Source organism: Apteryx rowi, unplaced genomic scaffold (assembly GCF_003343035.1).
Source record: "Apteryx rowi isolate R43461 unplaced genomic scaffold, aptRow1 scaffold_103, whole genome shotgun sequence".
Taxonomy (NCBI): Eukaryota; Metazoa; Chordata; class Aves; order Apterygiformes; family Apterygidae; genus Apteryx; species Apteryx rowi.
Window position 1 is genome coordinate 2,018,579 of NW_020447231.1, and position 18,393 is coordinate 2,036,971.

The 18,393-nt window shown below is 35.3% G+C and overlaps 1 protein-coding gene across 6 annotated transcripts in view; it reads left to right on the forward strand.

Moving 5' to 3' along the window:
• REV1 (REV1, DNA directed polymerase) overlaps nucleotides 1–17,878 on the forward strand; it is a 62,612-nt gene extending 44,734 nt beyond the window's left edge. For all 6 annotated transcript variants that reach the window (XM_026066562.1, XM_026066554.1, XM_026066569.1 and 3 more), the window contains 9 exons: nucleotides 3,127–3,229; nucleotides 5,380–5,536; nucleotides 5,904–6,106; nucleotides 8,705–8,938; nucleotides 13,230–13,338; nucleotides 14,415–14,626; nucleotides 14,911–15,067; nucleotides 15,921–16,023; nucleotides 17,456–17,878. In XM_026066562.1, coding sequence (XP_025922347.1) covers nucleotides 3,127–3,229; nucleotides 5,380–5,536; nucleotides 5,904–6,106; nucleotides 8,705–8,938; nucleotides 13,230–13,338; nucleotides 14,415–14,626; nucleotides 14,911–15,067; nucleotides 15,921–16,023; nucleotides 17,456–17,567 — 1,390 coding nt within the window. In that variant the 3' untranslated portion in view covers nucleotides 17,568–17,878. The remainder of the gene's footprint in view (nucleotides 1–3,126; nucleotides 3,230–5,379; nucleotides 5,537–5,903; nucleotides 6,107–8,704; nucleotides 8,939–13,229; nucleotides 13,339–14,414; nucleotides 14,627–14,910; nucleotides 15,068–15,920; nucleotides 16,024–17,455) is intronic.
• Nucleotides 17,879–18,393: the final 515 nt, after the last annotated feature.

Here is an 18,393-nt window from a genome sequence, read left to right on the forward strand (position 1 = left end):
ATGCAGTCCTTCAGTCATCAGCACACATCAGAAATTGAAAGGTTTGGGGGTATAGAAGAAAAGATTAATGGTTTTCGGAGGTAGCAGGCATGGGAAAGAAGGAATCTGACTCCAGAAATGCATTCTTTGTGGTTTGAAAATGCTTTCTTGAAAAAATGTACTCTTGTGTGTCTGGATGCTCCTTAAAAATAAGTGGTTTAGTGAAATAACGTTCAATAAATTATTGTGGTTATCCATTTCTCTTGGTGGGGATGTACATTTTTCCTCTCCTTGGAAAGTAGAGGCTTAATAATTGGCTTAATAATCCATAATTTAATATTATTCTTGATTTGATAATAGTCTCATGAAATACTAGTTTATAAAGGCTTTTGATCTTTTAAAGGTTTTCTCTTCAAATGATAGGCCATCTGTAACRTGTATTGTTGTTGTACATTTGTCCATTCTCCTCAATATTGGAGCTATTTTTCCTTTTGCAGTACTTGCAGAAGTCATGTTTACATCCTGCACTCTGAAGCATGTGCAGCAACACTTTCATTCCTGTCAGTGACCAGCTGAGTTGAAATGTTCTGTTGCTGCAAACTATCCTCTCCCTCAGTTGTGTAGTATTTCGTACTTTCATTTTTCTTGAGCTTTCTGCTGTTCCTTGATAGCTTCTTAATCTCATGTTGATTGTGACAGTTAGAGTCAATTCTCAAGGAAAAATGCCTTTGTCTTGTCAAGAAGGGTGTCTGAGCGGTACTCTGCTTCTTCAAATCTGGAACACATGGGGACTAGGGGCAGTAACTGCAGAATTACTTGCTACAGAAGCCTGTGAGGCCATTTAGAATTCTGAGGATTGGAGTTGTCATCAGACATCTTGGACTGCAGAGATCCATCTCAGTACAGACAAATTTCTTTGTGTCAAGTCTCTCCCTACTGTTTGTTTCACCAGTAAGTCTGCAAGAGAATATTTTTTGCTCCTAGAAGGGAACAGACCATGGTAAACTAGCATGGAGCTAAGAAGGCTGGATCTCTTAAATCTGTGTCTCTAAATCTCAAGTTCAGAATGGTGCCCAGCATTTCAGTTGTTTGAAAAGGTGAACATGTCTCTTGACCTTCAAAGGGATGTTTTTTCATATAGTCATAAGTTCCTTATCAGARGTACCTTTATTTTCTTGTGGGTCATTACCATTACCAACATAGTGAAGCATCTTTCTGCCTGGTCTCACTGCAGCGCTGTTGATCTTATCAAGATGCTACCCATGATGCCTGTCCATCTCTGGTGAAATAGGATAACCCAGTTACTGAGCCTGGATAGTCAGTTGATAGGGTACTGTCAAAGGAGTACAACCTTCAGCTGCTGCAAGCAATCCTGTAACTCTTACCCGCTGTTTGTTTCTCACCTTCTTTTGTTCTCTGTTCTTCAACTGGATGATTTTCAAATCTGTGTTGACAAAAGATTTTTTTCCTCGTATTTAATTATATGCTTGGATACTCATCAAAATACAGGAATGAAATCTAGACATATGGCATCTTGTAGTTATATGTTGTTTCATGCAAGATTGTCTCAGAACCTTCTAAATATATTCTTCAGGCAGACACTTTTCTCATTGAAGTTGTTGTTTCTTAGGTAGAGGGATGATCCTTGCTTTTATGGGAGGGTTGATTTGGCCTCTTCAAAGACAGGTCTCTTCTACTTTTCCCTTTATCTCAGATTGTTATAACACACAAATCCTTCCAGAACTGAAGGATCATTTGCTTAGGGCAGCTCATAGCTGAAGAAGTAGGGACTTTCAGTGGTTTAGAGCTGAATAGTAGGATGGGCATGCACAGTGTCTGTCTTGTACTTGTGAGCTTTTGACATACAATTCTGCTACCATGTACTGTATTAGAAAACAGAACAGTGCAAAATTCATTTTCTGAGATGTTAGTGGTATTTTTACTGTGTCATCTTAAGTCCTGATGGTACCATAGAACCTTGTAAAATATACATTTTTTACATAGCCCCCTGTGAAATATTTTTCTGGAATGGTGTGTACCTTTAGACTTAGCCTACATTTCTCCCTAAAATTTTGTGCGAGTTGCTTCTTAACCATGGAATTGATCTGCTTTCTTCTTTTTCTTAAAACATCAGCCTGTAAGGCTTAGGGAGTTCTTCATATCCTTCATACAAAGAAAGCTTTTCTTTTCATTTTGGCAGGACCAGACCTTTCCGGAGATCACTTGGCTGTTCATGTTGGTTTCTGACAGATCCAAAAAACTTTAACCAGACACCATGAAAGTGGGTAGTAAGTTGTCATGAGGACACCCTCAAAATGTCAGCCATGCCGGTTGGAACTTCCTTTTGTTCTCAGAGCCCATTCCATCAGAGCACTGCATCAGTGACCTCCGTGAGAAAATTTTCCATCCCTCTAATATGTCTGATTAGCCACCTGAAACTCTGACCATAACTTTCCCAAATACTGTGCCATTAGAGTATCCAGAACTACCAGGCACTCAAACTGCACTTCCTGAAACTCAACAGCTAGGTAATTTTGTGGGAGAGCTGCTGCCTAAGGTTGCCCACAGTGTGACTGTGTACTTGGAATGTTGCTTATAGTTTAAAAAAAAAAAAAAAAAAAAAGTTCCTTACCCATAACCAGAGTTCTTCCTAATCTGTAATCTTCATGCATGTTCCTACATCTGCTTCTGCCTCAGAATTCCTTCTGAAACTCTTGCCTTAGACTTTGGTCAGCTGAGAGGAAGTTGAAATGATGATGAGCAGCCCCCTTCCTGTGGATTATGAACTGAGCTTAAATGAAGGGTAGTACAGGAGTGCACTTCTGCGAGTACTGCAAAGTGAAACGTTTTTGTCTGGCTTCAGTTGACAGCATGAATATAAATCTGTCCTAGGACAAATTAATGTTGGGACTGCACACTCTCAGAATGGTCAATTAGTAAGTAATTTGTCTTTCTGTAGAACATGCTATGTTTTAATTACCTTCAAAAAGAAATCACAGAACAAAAAAATAGTGTTCTATTTCTGTATACTAAGAAATTATGATGTGTCTTTCTTTGAAGCCCTCTCTGTAATAAATACAGAATTGTTGTTTTCTTTAGGATTTGTGGAATAGTTTCTTTTTTTAAAACACTTTGTATTCATTGTAGAACTGTGACTCTAGACCATGCAACGGACAGTGCAAAAATAATTGGGAAAGAAACTCTAAACATGTTTCACACAATGAAACTGAACATATCAGATATGCGAGGGGTAAGTCAATGTGAAAACCCAAATTTATTTTCTTTATCAAGTATCTTTGTCTTCTTTCATAAACTTTCGGTTCTCTAGGGTAGGTGATAACCAAATTTAAGCAAAAGCATAGGTAATACAAAGCTTATGTGAATTAGACTATACGATCATATTGTTTTGTACGTTTACTTTTGAAAAACACAGTTATCAAGCAAAAAACACATAAAAATATATATTGTAGTGTGACATGGATTAATCCACAACTTGAATAAAGCAGCCTGAGGTAACAAAGTTAGACTGTACCATCTGCAATTGTATTAGCATGTATAAATTTGATATTGTCTTAGAATTTCCACTAAACTTTGGCACAATTATTAGTAAAGCAACTAATATAAATACTGCTTATAATGCCAGACAGAGATACAGACCAGAGCAGATACTGCTCTAGACTTCAAGTCTTAAATCCAGAAAAGTTAGCAGGCCATGGCTTGGCCTTTGTCTGAAGGTAAAACTGCTGGCTCTTTTGCATCATGGCTTAGTTTAGGAGACTTGCTTATCTCAGTGGTTCTGTCATAGCACTGTAAATCCATGACGAGAATATATTGGCATCAGCCACTTGTTACCACAGAGCACAACAGGCTTTCTAAAACAAACTTGCATTTATAGGTGTAGAAGCAGGTTCTTGAATCAGAATTGCCTTGCAAAGTCAGGACTGTGGCTCAGGTTTCTTCCTGGAACTGATGAAATGTTTATCATCATCTCTTAGTCTTTTTCCTGTTGTGTTGTCTGTCTGTCTCCTTAGCTGTCTTTCTTGACTTCTTACATGGTTCTGTTTCACTTGATTTCTTTAGCCCTTGTTTTAGAGAATTCTTCTTTAAAGTTAGAATCCAGTGGATGTTGCATTTGTTGTTTTGCAAAACAAGATACTTCCTCTGACCGAGTGGCTCTGTTCAGTTCTGGAGGGTCCATTCAGTTCTAGATTAAGTGCAGGTATATCTAAGGTCCCTGGGTGGTATCATTTCAGCTGACTTCAGACATCTCCCATGTATATATGTCTGTATCGGAGCTAGTCACCATAGGCTTCCCTTATACATAAAGTGAGTCATGCTGTAAAAGTGCCCTTTTTTTCTCTGTCTCTAGAAAAGGTCCTAGAGTGATAACCTTAGATATAAGTGCCTACATTTGGGCAGGTGAATCCATTCACTTGTCCCATAGACTAAGATAACACTTTAACTCTATTGGTCTTCCTGAAAAAAGGAAAAATAAAAAGGCAAAGATGTTGATACAACAAACACAAATATTTCAAAGACTTCTTACGTATTCCAGAGCTAAATCTGGAAATGTTTAAAGGTAGAAAGATAAAAGTGAAAAAATAAATGTTTACAATGATGTTTTAATATCCTATTAACTGTAACTAATAAACATATACCAAATAATAATCCTTGCTGTGTAATTATAGAAAAAGATGGTGGAAATATATGCACTAGCTCTTTCATGCTTTCTGAGCCCTTTTCTCTTAAGAGTTATGGAGAATTAGCAGTAAACTTGCACAAGGTACAGGTATATTCTTAATTGGACACAATTTTTGAACAGTCTGTTCTAGTATTTTAAAGCAAAAAGTGAGAATGTTTTTCAAAATTAGGAAAACATCCGATAAAGAGTACATTCATCAAAGTACTTTCATCCTTTGAGACTTTGAGAGAACCATTTCTAGAAGGGAAACATTATTTTTCTCATCTTTGGACTCTGAAGTGCTAAATTTAGTATAGATTGTGCTGAGGAAAAGAAAATTCCTTCTTGTATGTGTAGCCAGATTTAACACTAATCACTTTTTCTGGTCAGTACTTTCTGTATTTGTTAGTGTCTAAGAAATTTTATAGTAAATGCATTGTTTTATCATCCAGTTGACAGCACTTTTCTTTGTCAGAAATGTTAAGACGGTATTATTTTTGTAACTTCTTAGTTGTTGGATTGTGGTGACTAATCCTGGGATTTGTTTGGGATGTCTTCAGTAGCTGTTTATGTGTATTTCAACATACTTTTTATTAATTTTCTCACCTATCCACAGTAGGCAGATGGTTTCATGGGAAGGGAAAAGACAATGCTATTATGAAAGCATTATATATTTTTTTTAACTTCATAAAATGAATGTATTAATGTTTTGGGTTTAGGTTGGAATTCAGGTACAGCAGTTAGTTCCCATCAGTAAAACTACTTCAGCTCACTCAACAGTACGATCTGGACACTTACCTGGTGGATCACATTCAGTCATTGATCTTTTTCATGTTCAGAAAGCAAAAAAGTGCTCTGAAGAAGAACATAAGGAAGGTCAGTAAGCTTTTTACTTTGCATTTGTGATAATGATCAGTTCYTAATGGCTCAAACTTAGTTTATCTTTCTGAATACTTATTCAATATTATACGAGTACAAATTATATAAGATAAACTCTTTGAGAACATGTTTTGCTGCTGCAAATGAAAAGGCTACAAATAAAAAATTGTATAGGATTAGTCCAATATTTTTTTAAGTAAATAGTAACAGAGTGTGCTTAAAAATAGAAAGTTTTATAATAATGCCTAATACTGTATAAACTGTTCAGTAATGAAAAGTGGAAATTAGCTTCAATGTGGCTTGAAACTTCAGAGTATTTTTAACAAGTTGATGATCATTCTGTATCTTGTTTTCGTGTGTATAGTATTTGTGGCTGCTATGGACCTTGAGATATCTTCTGATTCAAGAACTTGCACTTTTCTTCCATCTCGCGGTACTCATCTTGCATCTGGTCTCAATTCTAATGTTAACAAGACTGAGTCTGCTGTCAAATGGAATGGCTTACATTCTCCTATCAGTGTAAAATCCAGGCTTAATTTGAGTATTGAGGTTCCATCTGCTTCCCAGGTAAAATCTGAGAATATAAGGCATCTGCTATATATTTTAATAATTTATGGAAATGCTGGTCTGATTTGGATAGAACAAGAAAAGTTGCATTACACTTTTTTAAAAAAATAAAAAGAACTCCGGTAGAGTAGAATGCACAGTACAAGATTGTTACTGATGCAAAAATATTTTGCCTTAATAAAAGGGTTTTTAAAAGCAGTCTTTTACAGGCTAACTTGAAGAAAAAGAATTATATTTATTCAAAGGAGAGAAGCTTAATCTTCCAGTATCTTTTTCCCTTCCCTGTACTTGTCAAAGGACTGAAATGGATGGAAATGGAAAAGATGCTGAGGCTACAATATTAAAAAATATCATCGTACACCTATTACAGTCTAAGCTCTTTAAAGTAACACAAAGCCTAACTAAAGAACATGAAGAAACGTTGGAAAAACTTCCATCAAAGAAATTAGACACAATCTAGAGTTACTGCTTAATGTTTATATGATTATGATATAATGCAGATTTGTAAATTCCCTTTTATTATTCTGCCAAAAATTATTTCTGAATAGCTGAATTACTGATGAAGAATTTTGCCAAGTGCTTTGTGTCATTTTCATGAAAGCAGAGCTTTTAACCATTTTCCATCCTTTTTTATAGTAGCAGTATTCTTTGCCATCAACCCCAATAAAGGATGATCAAGTATTCTTCTGCATTTATTTTTTTAGTCATGTATTCCATACCTATCTTTAAATTACACTGTAGATCTATCTTCAAGTTTTAGTCGGTGAGAAGGAACTGAATGGTATATAGTCTTACACTACCTCTTACACTTTTACAATGGCTCTGTTCTAAGCTTCTGCCTAAAAGAGTGTCAAACTTGTATGTAAATTAGACTGTCCAGCTTCCTGTCTTTTTTTCAAATTTTCTTCAAATTGTGTTGAAGCTAAATTGGACACTTAATATTTGTACAGAACATCACCTTTTTAGATGAGAGGAAGACAATCTTTTTTTAGGTAAAGTATTTCTTTTGGGGTTTTTTTGTTTGCTTTTTTAAACAAATGAAAAGCCTCCTTATTTCCACCTCATATGTTATCTAAGCAGACATCTTGTTATGAGAGTCTGTTATGAGCAAGCTGCACTGAATTCTGTAGGAATCTTAGGTGTAAGCAGCCTTAAATGCTTTTCTGTAAAATATTCCTGTAATTTAAATCTGTAAACTATCTGTTTATGTTCTGTTAACAGCTTTCCCAAATATTTATACACTTGTAGAAGCTGATCATGCTTTTGGCAGAGAAGTGTTGTTTCTATAAAGCAATACTCAGGCTAGCTCAGGATCTAAAGGCAATCTGACTGCACAATGTGGAACTCCATTTACTGAGCATCTCTTATAGAAATAAGATAATGATTATATATAGAAATATATATGAACAAGAGAAAATATACTAGCTACGTAGAGGAGTTCCTAAAGCTTTGGTGTCCTTACTGTCCGATATGCTCATTTTCCTTCTGCTTCATAACCATAATATAATATGAAATTCAGTACAGCAAAGGAGTTATGACAGTGAGTCCCATGCTACTTTTTATGTAGTATGTTCTAGGAATGGAACAGGAAGCTATTTTACGCACAGGATTTCCAGAAAATGTTTATAGAGGTATATATGTAGCAAACTTGGAATGAAGAAACACAAATAAAATGTGGAATGAATAACTGAAGAGGTTAATCATATGGACAGCTTTCATCAAAACATTTCCATTACATGGGCCAAGTAGCTTTTTATAGGTACTTGTTGTTCTTCTGTAAATCCAGAATCTGGTCATGAGATCCAAATTTTCTTCCTAGAGGTGAAAGATAGAATGAAGTTTTCCATTACCCCTAGGGAGTCCTGGTTAGCAGCACTTACAGGCAAACATCAGCCTTCATCTACCTGGTTCATTCTCCTTGTGAGAAAAATAGTGCTGTAGATTTTGTCAGTTGTATTTATTATGTCACTTGTGCAGCTGTCATTATATACTCTGAATTTCAGGTACTGAGAGGTCATTTCAGTTACTTCAAGTTGATAATTGACTGTGAGTACCATTTATAGCAAGCAAAAAGTTGAATCTAAAGCTCGTTTCATTATCAAATTCTGTGACAAAAATCTGACAGTATGCAAACATAATTAATAACATTAAAGTAAATTGGTAATGTGTCCCACATGTTACCTAGAACTATATAAAGAAGGAAATTAATGGCTTACTGCTTTGGACCAGATACCAGCTTTGTATTCCTACCAACAGGTTGCCTATATTTAATTTGAACTCAGAATTTTGGTTTTATTATTGCTAGATGGTTATAGAGGAAAACTTGCGTAGAATTTGTGATGAGTATACTAAATATTGTGAAAAGATAAAACTGAGCACTCATATGTGCTGAACTACTTTCAAACTTTTTTACATTTTGCTGCTGCAGAGTGTATTACTATCAGGTTCCCAAGTAAGTTCACATATACAAATTACTACGATAAAAAATTTTTCCTTTGTTTTTTGAAATTCAAGTGTTGTTGAGCTAATATTTTGAGTAAAATTAACACTGATTTTTTTTCTCAGAAAAATCTAAAAACTGTTTTATATCATTTGTAGCTAGATAAGTCTGTACTGGAAGCTCTGCCACCTGATCTCCGAGAACAAGTAGAGCAAATATACACCATTCAGCAGGGCGAAGATTACAGAGATAGTAAAAAAGAGTCAGTAAATGGATGTAACACTGCACTTCTGTCACAACCAGTTGGAACTGTGCTTTTACAAATACCAGAGCTCCAAGAACCAAATGCCGATATGGGAATTAATGTAATAGCCCTGCCAGCATTCTCACAGGTAGGATGTTTGCAGAGTATCAGTAAAGACCAACTTTCCACCTACAGGAAGAGTTAACAGCTTTATTCTTGAGGCATGATTACTAGAATCTGTTACTTACTCAAAATTAATTATGGTCCTTTAGTATCTTCAATAAAGTCTGTTTTAAAATGTATCTTGATGAGTCCCAAACATAATATGATATTATTTATTAAAGATATATAGTCATCAGTATGCCTATGTTTTTGCTATTGTTTAATAATGTCCTCATTTACACTTTGCTTTGCAATCCAGTGTGCGAATAGCCTTTTTCTGCATTGCAGCTGAGTTACACTGCACCATCAGTCTAAAGCAGCCCTAAAATCAGCTTAGCTAGTCACAGGAGACTCACTCTGTTGTAAGCGGATGTTTTGATGGTGTAAAGCCAATGTACCAGCTTCTGTAAATGTGATTATTTTTATCATATTCCTGGGAGAAAGTGAGACATGCCCAAGGATTGTGTCCATCTCCATAATTTTTAAATGCGCTTTTATACGGCAGGTGAGGGAAGTGAAAAGGTGTTTCTCAAAATAGTGGCCTGAAGTGGGAGCAGGCTGCAGTAGTGATGCTCCCAGTGATAATGCTCCCATCAATCTAAGACAGTCCTGAACAGATGTAAGGTAAATGAATCATATTGGACTACCTAGAGATATAATATCTTGCAGAGACATCATTTAAAATAGAGCAGTATCAACAGTAATTTTATTTTTTCTTTTGCTATTCCATTGCTGTTCTCAAAGTGATATCATCTAATCAGATTTATAAAGAGATTCGCTTCTTGTTTATAAGTGGTAATGCTGCTTACCTAACAAAGAATGAAGAGAAAACTGGATATAAATTGCTGACCTGTTTTTCAGCAAATAGTAGATAATGCTTATTTATTATTTAAAAGAGGTGTAGTCCATTCTGCTATTAAAAATTTCATCACCTTGTTCAAGTTGATTGGTTCAAAAGCAGTTTGGTCAGTTTTCATTCCTGAGCTGCAGAGCTGGCTTTCCTCTATAGAGATTTTGGAAGAGTAGTATATGAACTCTCCATACCCCAGTAGTTTTAAATTACATAGTTAAATTCTTGCTTATCCATGGGCATACTGTGGACTTGTGGGTTAAATTATACTACGCATATACACCCTCTCTTTGTTTTACCACTTAATATACCACTTAATATTATTTATGTAAAAATTACAGTTGTTTTGCATTGTCATGTTTATGCTTTATCCAAGTTATTCTAAATCCTATTAATTAGATAATTGAGAATTGGTTGTTGGATTTTTAATAACAGCATTATTTTTTGAAATTGAGAAATGTCTAATTGGCACATTCAAAGGCTTTGGTTTACCTATTTCTATCTCTTAAGGCATCTTGTGACTCTGTTACTTGATCCACACATGTTAGCTTAGCTAGAGCAGCCTTTTTTGTTTTGAGATGGCGCAGGAAGAATTGGCTATTTCCTATTAATTTATAGGGGATATCCATACAATCTATTTCAGAACACCTTAGAATTGTACTCTGAATTGTCTCCTGAAAACCGTTCACTTTACTCATTGACAAAAGGGGAACTAAGGTTTACAGTTTCCATTTTCTGAGTTATATCCAAGTTTGATGCCCAGGTAGATATGGTTGAATAGCTTCCTTAGCCTTGAAAAAAAAATGTTAAAAAAAATTAATTAGTATGGAAGGATCTTTTCTGTGTTAAAATCAAATATGAACTTGCTTTAAAATATGATATATCATCTTTGTCTAAATATATTTTGACACAGACTTTTTTATTGTGGAATTGTTTGGGGGAGTGTATATTGTATGATTGCACACATGCACTTAAGGTCATTTTCTTTTAAATGATTCAACAAACTTACTAGTGACAGGCTCCATATATGGAAATATCACAAGTAACTCCAAATTGAGTACTTTAGCTATAGCAGCTCAGCAACTGTAAATGATGCCCTGCCATGTTTTATAGCTTAATTAGGTACATTTTTCAGCTTCTCATTTCTTTTCTGTGAACTGTGTTTATATGATCAGGTGCCAGGTTAGTTGGCTGACGGTGATTTATTCTTTAGAAACATGTGGAAAATGCCCCCTTTTGGGTAAGGCTTTCCCATTATAAGGATGGAAATAGGCTGGATTCATTTCAATCAGCTGCTGAAAGAATCTTTCGAAATTTAGAAAAAGTAGGCATGTATGCAGAACCTGAGTCCTATAAAAGCATAGGGTGCAAGAAGTAAAGATTACAGATGCTTAGAAATGAATGGCATTTGTAGTAGTGAAGTTAATTACTGCTGGCAAATTTCCACCTCCTCCTCATATTGTCTTAACATGGTATAGATTACTTTTAAGAAAATCCATACAGCTCATCAAAATGCCAATAGCTGCTTGCTGAGGTAACAGGTAAATCTATAAAATCCAGGTTTTCCCTGTAAATGTGTTAAAATTATGTAAAAGCTATGTTAGGAACACTGGCTGTACAGTAATTACCCAAAAGTCCAATTAATTAGTGTAAGTTTCATATGAATTTGACTGAAAGCTCTTCTAATTGTGAATTTTACATGAAGTACTTTCAGAGGGCAGTGATAGGGGGAATAAAAAAAATTTATGTCCAGTCCCCTGTACTGCTTTATTTCTGAATGAATTACTTGGTCATGTAATTGAACAGTTGCAATGCTCGTACACAAAAAACAGAGTTAACACTGTGCCTCCCAAATTCCTGGTTCATGAATGCTCAACCATAGAACGGTAACCTTTTAAAATAGTTTTATTAAATAGGATGTGTATTTTAAAAAGAATTTAAAGCTCCAGAGTTAATTGACTGCATTCCACTGTAATGCTCTGTTCTGTGCAACATATGCACTGCTTGAGGCCAGAGTTGCTCCCACTTCTTCCTTTAATAAGTGCATATTTCATGTGGTGAAAAGTTTGTGTTGGCATGTGGAGTTCTAAAAGTGGAAAGAACACTGTGCTAACTTGATGACAGTTTTACCTGTAGAAGCATGTTCACATTTATTACCCATATAATTTAGATGTAATATGTGTGAATAGCACAACCTACTTTTCTGACAAATATTTACATATTTTAGTTGAAAAACGATCAAATCTCTATTGAAAATAAGGTGTAATTCTTAATGTACATGCATATCAAAGCATAATAATTATGTCAAATACTTCTTAACTTTACTGTAAAACTGCTTCCACTTTTTCAGTGAAAGGCCATCTATGTCCCTGCCATGTTCACTTTCTACTGTCAAGTGAGTTTTTAAAAATACAGTATCTAGCTAATGGTAGAAACTGTGTTGTGCCCTTAGAGTAGTAATATTAATTTTGAATACATTTTTTTTTGTTTGTATGCATCTCAGAATTTTTCCACTGAAATGAAGGACACCCTCCCCATGAGCAAATTTAGGCCTCTTAATAAAAGGTTTGCTTTTCTGAATTACAAGTTGAATTACAAACCACAAGTTGAAAACACTGCCCCAGAACATTGGGCAACTAAGAATACAATAATAGCAGTAGTGTGTCACTAATTTGCCACTTTGTCCACACAGTGAGGGAAAATAACGGATAATACATTGGATCTTATTTTGCCCATATGGAGATAGCAATTGGCAACAAATGATTTCCTGTCCAGAAGTCAAACCCCTAGGACAGTTGGAAGGCACTATGTTTTTATCATTTGATCCAAGGATGGACTACGGTGGGAAAAAGAAATGAAACCCTTTTTCCCTAGCTCAAAATATATGAGCTAGCTGGACTTGTATCTCATGTACTTAAAGAAGCAAGATTGTTTTCAAGAATATTGCATTTGAGGAGTGTAGCAGCTTACAGGAAAAAGAAGTATCAAAAGAAAAGGAAAAACTAAAATCTGATTGCCACAGTGTTTGATTTTTGGAAATTTGAAGGGACTGATCTAGGCTAAATTGTTCTGTTAATATAGCTGTACTGTATAATATTAGGTGAGTAAAGATAGAACATCTTTAAAAAAAAAAAACTTATTAGTGCTTCTGTTCATTTTTAATGGTTAGTATATTATATGCCCATAAAGAGTAATTTTATAAATGAATAAATGTAAAGCAATATTAAAAGGAAAATAATGTAATGTTGTCTACAAGCAAAGTTACATGATGAAAATGTAGAACATATTTTACAGTGTTTCAGTTATGTCTCATTTATTTTTGTTTAGCACAAAATATAAATACCTTTCTCATGCAGATAATCTAGAGGAAAGCAAGCAGTGTTGCTCACTGGTAAAATAATCAAATGAATCTTTTGTCACTGCTCAGGTGGACCCCGAGGTTTTTGCTGCACTACCTGCTGAGTTGCAAGCAGAGCTCAAAGATGCATATGATCAAAGGCAAAAGCAATCAGAGCAGCAACCTGCTAACACCTTTGGTGAGTATATAGAGTTTTACAATAGTTTTGTATAGGAGTTGTTCACTATTTGAAGAGACTTTTGCAACCCTAAATACAAACTGGAAAATATAATGAATGTTCTTAGGACGATCCTGTCTTAAATTGGATTTCAGTATTTATTTTTGATAGACTATCAATTACGACCAGCTGTGGTCTCATTTTGCAAACAGATGCCTAGCTTTACTTAAATGGGTAATTAATTCAATTCATTGTGACTGTGGCACTAAACTTACCCATGTCCATATGTTTGCAGAATGGGATTTAAACTTGGTATGTCTCACGATTTAAAGTATTAGGTCTTCAGTACCTAAGTTAGTTAAGCATGTATGTTCAGATTAGTATCCTCTTTGTTCATATAGCAGTAGTATGCATTTCAGGGAACTAGAGATGGGATACATCTCACCATAGATGTTTGATAGTCAGATGTCTTTACTCTGAGCTGATCAACCAGGTCTCCTTTTTATAATCAGTAGGAAGAGATAAAATAAATCTGCCTCTGGAAGTGCTTGTCATAAAATAGGTTGGAAATGTCATTGGTTTCATTCGCAGTTAAATAGTGCATTATTATAATGCACTATATATTTCACAGTCTGTGGACTAATGCAGATACATTGGAATCTGATGGAATGAGAGAGAGTTTCTTGGTAAACTAAGAAGAAATAATCTGGGGTGGGAGGGGGTGGCTTTCTGTTGCTGGTTTGGCTGATAACTACTGGTGGGAAGTCTTAGCAGGTGTCTAGGTTGGACAGTGCTCTAAGGTGAAGCAATTTGTCCAGCAGGCTTCAATTTTTACCAGCTGCTCGTATTCAAGAGCAGAAATGTTTGATGTTAAAAGGCTTATGAATGGTTGTGTATCCTCCAAGTACACTATTGTCTAGCAGTGCTTTTCAAATACTCTAAACATTGCCCATATCTGGAATGACGTGTGTGTAAGCTGCCTTATCTAGGTTATGTTTTCCCAACTGATCCATAGATTTTTATGGAAGAGTCCCCCTTTCAATGGAAAAATACTAATTTTAAATTTATCAACCACTGACTATTACTGTGTTTTTCAGTATCAAAAAATCCTTTACTACACTTGAAGCATGTGACAATGAAAAGCAAGAAAAAAATCAGGAAAAAAAATCCAGTTAGTCCTGTTAAAAAGATTCAGAGTCCTTTGAAAAACAAACTCCTTGGTAGCCCTGCAAAAAACATGCCAGCTATATCTGGAAGCCCACAGAAGCTCATAGATGGTTTCTTGAAACAGGAGGGAGCAACTACTCAGGTAATTTTAATCCTAACAACAGCTTTTGGTAAAGCTATTTCCATTTCTTTAGACTTAGTCTGTGTTAACGAATGCATCTGGTTTCTTTACTAGATGTAATTTGAGCTCCCAGTATCTCAGAATATTGATTCAAGAGACTTGCACATATATACATATACACACATGCACATATATGCATATATATACTTTATAGATATATATATGTATGTATGTGCACATATATAATGATTAGGTGTTAAAATGTTTGTCAGACTGAGCATTATCAACTTTTATGTTTGGAACAGTCAGAAGCAGTTCCATCAACTTCAGATTCTTCAGGGCCGTCAGCTCTGCAGACTGAGCAACCTGGTTCATTTAGGCCACAAGCACCCAACCTAGCTGGAGCTGTTGAATTCAATGATGTAAAGACATTGCTGAAAGAATGGATTACAACTATTTCAGGTAAGTAATATCTTGCTTGTTATGATCTTGTATGCACTACAAGAAAAACTTTTTTTAGCAAACCTTTTGTACTCTTTCTTCTTGCTTCCTTCACTCCTCCTTTCAGTGGTTATTTTTCACAGTAATCTTGAAGCCTTGTAGTCTTGGAGTAACTGGATTCTTCCCACTCAGTTGCTGTTCTGTGTTTTTGCCAGCTCCTGTTGTTTCTTATTTAACAACACAAAAATCTACCTGCTCTCTCTTCAGCCCATTTTTCAGGTCCTTGTCATATGCCTTGATGCTACTTTTATTGGAAGTTTTCCTATTTTGTCAAAGATGTTACAGCTATTAAGGTGAAAACTACTTAAAGGGAATTCCTCTTTTATGGAGGTGTCATTTTAGAGGGAAATGATTGCAAGTTTTCCCAAAACTGCCAGAAAGAATTCTAGGATGAAGTGCAAGAGTGTCACCCCATTGTTAAATTGTAATTTGAATTTTAATGCAATGTCAAACAATTAGCAATGCCTTAACATCTTGGAAAATATGACCTGCTAGCTTCTTAATATCCTGGACATTACCATTCTCTTAAGAGTTTTGAAACAGCTATTCCATTCTAAATCCCTATTTCTTTTCTGTTTGGTTAATATTAGCTGTGCTGGCATTTGTTCTTACAGAGGTAAAAAAGAAGAGGTCCATAAACCAGATATCTCAGGACCTTGCAGTCCTTTTATGTACACAACTTCTCCTGACATTAGGGGGAGGTATGGGAATACAACAATTGTCAGATCAGCCCTTGGTGTGCTAACACCGCAAAATTTCTTTACATTCTACATGTATTTGGAAAAAAGTTCTCTCATTTTTTTTCTTTTAACAGATCCCATGGAAGAAGACATTCTACAGGTTGTGAAGTATTGTACTGATCTAATAGAAGAAAAAGATTTGGAAAAGTTAGATCTGGTCGTTAAGTACATGAAAAGGTAACTTAATTGCTAGTATTTGTGACATTTAGACTATTTTTGTTAGAGCCTCTATACTGGGTGCTTCAGTGTGAGGCCAGAAGCCTGCTGAACATTGCACTGATGAGTGTAAATTGTTTAAGGTTAAATTTTATTCAAAAATGTAAAAAAAAGAAGTTGGGCAGGTAATATAGGTTATTTGTGAAAAATTAATAGTATCATTCAATAGTATTATTTGCTACAAAGTCTTTTGTTTCCAGACAAAGGATATAGTTTTTGTTATGGTTGTCCCTTTTCTTCATCCTGTTTTCATTCGTTTTTTATGTCACCTTAGCTCTTTCCTTTGTTTCATCTGGTTTCAGTTCTGTTGCTGTCTCCAGATCCTAATCTCCGTCTCGCCTCTCCAACCTATTCTTAAAACAATTTTTATTACTTATTTATTGTGCTCCTATTACTCTTCCCATGAGTCAAGAGGCCCAGTTCCATTTATGACTTGCTTACTGATACTTAACTGCGTAGCTCAGCTTTTTGTGTCATAAATTTGAAGAATAAGTATTTCACGGAAACTAATCAACACCCAAAAGACTGCAGCAGTGTAAAAACTTTGTTATGCTTTTGTCTTACAGGATGTCTTTAGGCCTTAGAAACTGAGAAATATACAGTGCAGTTAACTGTTTCATTGAATGGTGTATAGTAGATTCTTACCAAACTGTCCAGAAAGAATCATGTCCCATTCTGATCCCTGTATATGAGATTTGCACTCAGGACAGCATGTCCCTCCAGAGCCTGGTCATAAGTGTAGGCCTAGGGCTCAAGGAGTCAAACCATATGCTGTTATCCATATGATACTGACATTAGGTTCTCCAAAAATGTATGTGTAGGTGCCCTCTGCTCTCCTGTCGTAGTTTCTGTGGTCCTTAACCTTTAATTGGCTTCTAGTAGCAGCTGAATGATAGAGGGTAACCCATACTTATCTGTGGGCCTCCAGGATTTGATTCCACTTCTAGCAATGCACACAATATAAAACCTACTATTAAAATGTCTTAATTACCTCTGACATTTGTTGGAAGAAAGATGTAGCATGTACATCTCGGTATGAGGGAAGAAAGGTGGGGATCCAGAAACTTGCCATTTCTGATTCTTCAGTATAAAGTTGTTAGAAGGTGACCACTTTAATCACAGGCTTATAACCATTGCAAAATACAAACATTTACAAATTGGTATGACTTCCTTTACATCAGGAAAAGTATTCCCACTGAATGTCAGAGCAATCTGAGGCATTACATGAGACTTGATATATTTAAAGATAGGACGTTATCAAAAACAAATCAAAATACCATTCATAGTGAACTGCTGAGATCTTGCTTTTCAATATGAAGACCAAAACTTATTGTCAAAAGAGCTGTTTCTGTAATAGTAATTTTTTTTTCCTCTTCTTCCTCTCTCCATTCAGGTTAATGCAGTCATCTGTAGAATCAGTTTGGAATATGGCATTTGACTTCATTCTTGACAATGTTCAGGTAGTTTTACAACAAACTTATGGAAGCACATTAAAAGTTATCTGAACTTGTAGTAAAGAGCTTGATGAGAGCCTGGAGCTCTCTGCTAGCTGTGCCATAAGTGCTTGTGAGGTATTTGCAAAGTGCATGATAGTAAAGCCCTGAGTTTTTATAATTTCAAATTTCTTTTTAAACAACAAAGTGTTTTGTACATTTCTTTTCAGAAAGTGCCAAATTTGTCAGTATTGCATGTAAATAATTGTGTTAAAATTCTTTTATTGTAGTATAGAATCTATTTACAAAATGTTTGTTTATAAAGTTTTATGGATTTTTACAGTGAAGTGTTTACAGTTGTTTAATAAAGAACTGTATGTATATTTTTGTACTCATTCTATTTTGTCATGCTTCAGTTTGAATATAGCTAACCCCTTTTATTAAAGCTGTAGCTTTGACTCATTTTACTAAGTTCTACACAATGACACTGTCTCAACAGTTGTAGGAGTCTCTGCTGTACGTTCATCTGACTATGCTTTGTTTCTTGCTCCACTGCCTTTAGTACAGATTTTAAGCCAAGGGAAGAATATTAGCTCATTCTCTGTTTCATTCTTCAGAGACTGAAACCCGTGTGGCCCAGCCACTCCCAAACACAGTGTTAGCTGAAGCATAATTGCTCTCTGGAATCCCAGCTCTGCATATTCAGGTGTACAGTTCTCTCTGGAGATGTGTGCTGGTAGAAGAAAACAAATTTTCAAAACAAATATTTTTGTATGTATCTTATCTGAATTAATTTGCCTGAGTTTCCACTAGTTACTGCTTTGGTCTTTCACAGCACTTTTTTTGACCATTTCTTTTGAGAGAGTTTTGTTGTTGTTTTTTCATTTTTTAGACTAGC